General features: G+C 52.4%; 1 protein-coding gene across 1 annotated transcript; it reads left to right on the top strand.

The window, feature by feature from the left end:
• The first annotated feature begins 6 nt into the window (after positions 1-6).
• On the top strand, positions 7-5,279 carry LOC115949171. Its single transcript, XM_031065590.1, has 2 exons — positions 7-2,816; positions 2,956-5,279. Exons 1-2 carry the CDS (start codon positions 2,521-2,523, stop codon positions 3,677-3,679), a joined length of 1,020 nt encoding a protein of 339 aa, XP_030921450.1. The 5' UTR covers positions 7-2,520; the 3' UTR covers positions 3,680-5,279.
• The last annotated feature ends 1,147 nt before the right edge of the window (positions 5,280-6,426 follow it).

The following is a 6,426-nucleotide window of genomic DNA, read 5'->3' as shown; positions in this document are numbered from 1 at the left end:
TGTCTAGGTCCGGCTTCCTCAGAGGTTTTTGGGTGCAGGGGGGGGTCGGTCCGGCGCGGCGGGTTCAGCCCGGGAGAGCGGGGAGCTGCCGGCGCCGCGGGTCGGGGAGCGAGAACTGCTGCAGTCTCAACGTTTTTACACTACATAAACTTTGTCTAACCTACCTCAACTCTCAGTCATTACGAATTCGCACGCTTCAGACTTCTACACAAACTCGAAATCTATGCACAGCTCTTTACCCCTTGCTGCTGAGAGGCTGTTTCCAAGCAAAATCTTTTTTCCCTTTACCCGTCCCGGCGGCCGCGCTCGTCCCGCCCCCGCCGAAGCCGCGGGGGGCGCGGAGCTCGGGGGGGAGGGATGTTTTTAACGAGTGGGATGTGGGGACCTGGTTTTGCAGCAGGTCGTGGCCACAATGGTGCTAGAACAACAGCCGTGGTGGAAACCCCAGGGAGGGCTCGGCACGGGGAGCCCCGACCGGCTCCTCCGTCCCGCTTTGGTTTTTCTGGCCGCGGTGCTTCGCCTCGGGCAGGAAACGAGGGATGCAATTTGGGTCCCCCTCCATCTCGATGCTCTCGGGATGAGGCATGGGAAGGAGAAGGAAACCAGAATCCCTGAGGTGCCTCAATTGCTGATTTTTCCTTTTAATACTGGAGTACGCTTTGTGGGCTCTATAAGGCATATTTTTATTAAATGAAATCTTGTAATACAAACGGTGCTATGGTGTTTTAACAAACTGTATCACGCTTCTGCCTGATTCCATCTCGCTGAGGTGCTACTAATGTATATATCAAATTAAGGAACCAAGATAAAAAAAAAAAAACACAAAAAAAAAGCAAAATTTAAGCAATGTCGTTGAGAAGGAAGTTTACTTTTCCGGAGCGACAGCTCGAGGCGTGCCGGGAGCCGGTTGGGTTTATGCAAACTGAAAGAGGCGCTGCGTCCGAGGCGTGCCGCCGGCCGGGGTCGTGGTGGAGCCGTTCCCTGTGGGTCCCAGGATGAGGTGCTGGAGGTGATGTTCAGGTGCAAGGCTCAGCCAGGCATCCACAGGGTGCTCAGCCAGGTTTGTGGTCATGGTGCTTGACCATAATGCCTGGACAGGTGTTTGGTCATGGTGCTTGGCCATAGTGCCTGGACAGACGTGTGGTCATGGTGCTTGGACAGGGTGCTCAGCCAGGTTTGTGGTCTTGGTGCTTGGACAAGGTGCTCGGCCAGGTGTGTGGTCATGGTGCTTGGCCACAGCGCTTGGACAGGCTGTTCGGACATGGCGTGTGGACATAAGTGCTCGGACACGGTGCTCGGCCACACGTGGTGGCTGTGGTGGTTGGACGCGGTGCTCGGGCTCGGTGCTTGGTCACACATCGTAGACATGGTGCTTGGACTCGGTGCTCAGGCTCAATGCTCGGCCACAGGTCATGGACATAGCGTGGTCATGGACGTGGTGCTCAGTCGTGGTGCTCGGCCACAGGTCATGGACATAGCGTGGTCATGGGATGTGGTGCTCAGGAACAGTGCTTGGCCACTCCTTGTGGACATACTGCTCGGACATGGTGCTCAGTGTGGTGCTCAGACTTGGTGCTTGGTCCCCGTGCTTGGCCACTCGTGATGGACGTGGTGCTTGGACATGATGCTTGGACACGATGCTTGGTCCCAGTGCTTGGCCACTCCTTGTGGACATAGTGCTCGGACATGGTGCTCAGTGTGGTGCTCAGACTTGGTGCTTGGTCCCCGTGCTTGGCCACACTTGATGGACGTGGTGCTCGGACATGGTGCTTGACCGCGGTGCTTGGACGTGGTGCTTGGACACACATCGTGGACATGGTGCTCGGACGTGGTGTGTAGACATGGTGCTGTGTTTGGTGCGTGGACATGGTGCTTGGGCACAGTGCTCTGCTGTGGTGCTCGGACATCGTGTGTGGACATGGTGCTTGACCGCAGTGCTTGGACATGGTGCATGGACATGGTGTGTGGACATGGTGCTTGACCACAGTGCTCGGACATGGTTCTCGGACATGGTGCATGGACATGGTGCTCGGGCATGGTGCTCAGCCATGCACCATGGACATGGTGCTCAGCCGTGGTGTGTGGACATGATGTGTGGACAGTGCTTGACCGCAGTGCTCGGACGTGGTGCATGGACATGGTGCTCGGGCACGGTGCTCAGCCATGCCACCATGGACGTGGTGCTCGGACGTGGTGCTCAGACATGATGTGTGGACACGGTGCTCAGCCAGGGTGTGTGGACATGGTGCATGGACATGGTGCTCAGACATTGGCTCTTGGACATTGGTGCTTGGACATGGTGCTTGGACATGGTGAGTGAACATTGGTGCTCGGCCATGCACTGTGGACGTGGTGCTCGGACGTGGTGGGTGGACACGGTGCTTAGACGTGGCACAAGGACACGGGTGCTCTGCTTGGTGCTTGGACCTGGTGCTTGGACTCGGTGCTTGGCGGTGGCTCCTGGACCCGTGCTCTGCCGTGGTGCTCGGCCACAATGTGATTCGACCACGTGTTGTGGACATGGTGCTTGAGCGTGGTGCTCGATGGCGGTGCTCAGGCGTGGACACGGCACTTGGCCACACACCCAGGACATGGTGCTCAGCCCCAATGTGTGGGCGTGGTGCTGAGCTGGGGTGTGTGGGCACAGTGCTTGGCCAAGGGGCTTGGACACGGCGTGTGGACGTGGTGGTTGGGCATGGAGCATGGACATGGTGCTCAGACATGGAGCATGGACTTGATGGTTGGGCATGGAGCATGGACACGGTGGTTGCCCAGAGCATGGACACGGTGGTTGGGCACAGAGCATGGACACGGTGGTTGGGCACCCTGCATGGGCACAGAGCACAGATACAGTGGTTGCCCAGAGCATGGACACGGTGGTTGAGCACAGAGCATGGACACGGTGGTTGCCCAGAGCATGGACACGGTGGTTGAGCACAGAGCATGGACACGGTGGTTGCTCAGAGCATGGACACGGTGGTTGCCCAGAGCATGGACACGGTGGTTGGGCACCCCCATGGGACCACTCGGCCGGGCTCAGTCCTGGTGCTGTTCCCCTTCAGCACCAACCTTGAGTAACCAACCCTGTGCTCCTGGTGCTCAGCACTGCGCCAGCACCACGTCCATCCCCGTGTCCATCCCGTGTCCAGCCCATGTCCATCACCACGTCCATCCCATGTCCATGCCAGTGTCCATGCCAGTGTCCATCACTGTGTCCATCCCAGGTCCATCCTGTGTCCAGCACTGTGTCCATCCCGTGTCCATCCCGTGTCCATCCCGTGTCCATCCCATGTCCAGCCATGTCCAGCCCTGTCCAGGCTCCCGCAGCTCCTCGCTCTCATCCCCTCCCGCCTCCCCCAGCTCCTCCCGCCTCTTTCTTTTCCCCTTCCCCTTTTTTTGGGTTGATTTTCCTTTTTTTGGGCTTTCTTGGTGCTACTTCCCCCCCGCGCCCCCCAGCAGATACCTCAGCCCCCAGCCCCGGGTGCAGCTCGTCCAGGATCAGGGATCCTCTCCCGCATTTCCGAGATCCTCTCCCACATTTCCAAAATCCTTTCCTGAATTTCTGGGATCCTCTCCTGAATTTCTGGGATCAGGGATCCTCTCCATTTTCCCTCCTTTTCCCTTTTCCCTTTCCCACCCGGGTTTTCCCCATTTCTGCGCCTCCTTCAGGGATTTTTGACCCCGCCGCAATTTCCTCATTTGGGTTCCGGGAGCGAGGAGGGGTTTTGGGTCAGTGGGATTCGTTATTTTGGAAATGTTATTTTATTTTATTTTATTTTATTTTATTTTATTTTATTTTATTTTATTTTATTTTATTTTATTTTATTTTATTTTATTTTATTTTATTTTTTTGCACCATGGCAATTCCAAATTTACAACCCAAGCGTCGTTTCTTCTGGGATCTGAGAATTCAGCCGGAGGCGGGGCGGCTCTTCCGGCGCTTTTTGGGATTTTTTGGGGATTTTTTGGGGAATTTTTGGGGAATTCTTCAGGGATTTTTTTTCTGGGGTGTTCCAGTGGTTTTTGGGATTTCTTTTGGGATTTCTTCTGGAATATTCCAACACTTTTTGGGGATTTATTTTGGAATTTTTTCTGGGGTGTTCCAGCATTATTTGGGATTTCTTTTGGGATTTTTTCTGGGGTATCCAGAGGTTTTTGGGGATTTTTTTGGAGATTTTTGGGGGGTCTTCTGGAGCTTTTTGGAATTTATTTTGGGGTTTTTTTGGGGATTTTTTCTGCGGTGTTCCAGCGTTATTTGGGATTTCTTTTGGGGGTTTTTGGGGGGATTTTTTCTGGCGTGTTCCAGTGCTTTTTAGGATTTATTTTGGGGTTTCTTTTGGGGATTTTTTTTTGGCTGTTCCGGCATTATTTGGGATTTCTTTTGGGGATTTTTTCTGGCGTATTCCGGCGTTATTTGGGATTTATTTTGGGATTTTTTGCGGGATTTTTTCTGGGGTGTTCCAGCATTATTTGGGATTTCTTTTGGCGATTTTTTCTGGGATGTTCTGGCGTTATTTGGGATTTATTTTGGGGTTTCTTTTGGGGATTTTTTTTTGGCTGTTCCGGCATTATTTGGGATTTCTTTTGTGGATTTTTTCTGGCGTATTCCAGCGTTATTTGGGATTTCTTTCAGGATTTCTTCTCGGCTACTCCGGCGCTTTTTGGGATTTATTTGGGGATTTTCCTTGGGCTGTTCCGGCGTTATTTAGGATTTGGTTTTGGGGCGTTGCTGTGATTTTTCCTGGGGTGTTCCGGTGCTTTTTGGGGCCGGCAGCAGCTGCGGGGGAGGCACCGGGGGCGTCCCAACCCCTCTGGGCTTCCTGGCTGGGCTCGCTCTGGGGTTACTTGAAATGAAGTTTGGGGGCGGATCGAGGAGCGGTAGAATTTTTTCCCACGTCTCAAGGCAATAGGATTAATTAATTAATGAATTAATTAACATGTAATTAAACTGTAGATACTCCTAGGACAGGAAATCGATGCCGATAATTTTATTTTGTATCATTTTCCCTTTCTCTCTGTGTTGTTTTTCCCCCTTTTCCCTCTTTTTCTTTCCCCCCAGTGTTTCAATAAATTTATTTTTTAGGATTCCTTAAAAATCGCAAGTTTGGATCCTGCCTTCCGGTTTTGGTTTTGTTTTTTTTGGGTTTTTTTTTTTTTTGTTCTGTTGTTGTTTATTTTTAATTTGTATTTTATTCTGAGTTGGGCTGTGTTATTATTCCCGATACCTTTAAAATATTGTGGGTGTTTTAATAAATTTTATATTTATTTTTTGCACTCAACACCAGGCTCGGCTGCAATTCCTGTGGGATTGGGGTTTTTGGGTTTGGGGGTTTGGGATTGGGATTTTTGGGGTTTTGGGATTGGGGTTTTTGGGGTTGGGAGATCTGGGAGTGAGAATTGAGGGCAGGATTGGGGTTTTTGGGGTTTTTGGGGTTTTTGGGGTTTTGGGGTTTGGGAGTTTGGGATTGGGATTTTTGGGGTTTTGGGATTGGGGTTTTTGGGGTTGGGAGATCTGGGAGTGAGAATTGAGGGCAGGATTGGGGTTTTTGGGGTTTTGGGATTGGGATTTTTGGGGTTTTGGGATTGGGGTTTTTGGGATTGGGGTTTGTGGGATTGGGGGATCTGGGAGTGAGAATTGAGGGCAGGATTGGGGTTTGGGGTTTTTGGGGTTTTTGGGTCTGGATGGGGTTCTGGGTTTGGGAATTGGGGATCCTTTACGGGGGGATCAAGATGGGGATCCATCTATGGGATGAGAAGGGGGATTGGATCCTTTTGGGATCCATTTGGGGTAGGGATGGGACCCTGGATATGGGAATGGAGCGGGGAGGGAGGATGGGACTTTTGTGGGGTCAAGGGGGGGCTTTTTATGGGGTCAGGAGGGGGCTTTTTATGGAGTGAGGATGGGGCTTTTTTGGGATCAGCATGGGAGCTTTTGAGGGGTCAAGAGGAGGCTTTTTTTGGGGTCTGGATGAGGCCATTTGTACGGTCAGGAGAGGCCTTTTAGTAGGGTCAGGATGAGGCCCTTTGTGGGGTCAGGAGGGAGCTTTTTATGGGGTGAGGATGGGCTTTTTTTGGGGGTCAGGATGAGGCCCTTTGTGGGGTCAGGAGGGAGCTTTTTATGAGGTGAGGATGGGCTTTTTTTGGGGGTCAGGATGAGGCCCTTTGTGGGGTCAGGAGGGAGCTTTTTATGAGGTGAGGATGGGCTTTTTTTGGGGGTCAGGATGAGGCCCTTTGTGGGGTCAGGAGGGAGCTTTTTATGAGGTGAGGATGGGCTTTTTTTGGGGGTCAGGATGAGGCCCTTTGTGGGGTCAGGAGGGAGCTTTTTATGAGGTGAGGATGGGCTTTTTTTGGGGGTCAGGATGAGGCCCTTTGTGGGGTAAGAAGGGGGATTTTTTTGGGGTCAGGAGGGGGAATTTTGGGGGCTCA

Source organism: Geospiza fortis, unplaced genomic scaffold (assembly GCF_000277835.1).
Source record: "Geospiza fortis unplaced genomic scaffold, GeoFor_1.0 scaffold1897, whole genome shotgun sequence".
NCBI classification, from domain to species: Eukaryota; Metazoa; Chordata; class Aves; order Passeriformes; family Thraupidae; genus Geospiza; species Geospiza fortis.
The sequence above is the reverse complement of the archived record's forward strand: the minus strand, read 5'-3'. Positions and strand labels throughout refer to the sequence as shown.

What these genes read in the sequence shown, in the direction of transcription:
- LOC115949171 (XM_031065590.1), top strand. Translation starts at nt 2,521, where the DNA reads ATGGTGCTTGAGCGTGGTGCTCGATGGCGGTGCTCAGGCGTGGACACG. An exon ending in CACAGAGCATGGACACGGTG is followed by an intron (nt 2,817 to 2,955) that starts GTTGGGCACCCT and finishes ATGGACACGGTG; the next exon opens with GTTGCTCAGAGCATGGACAC.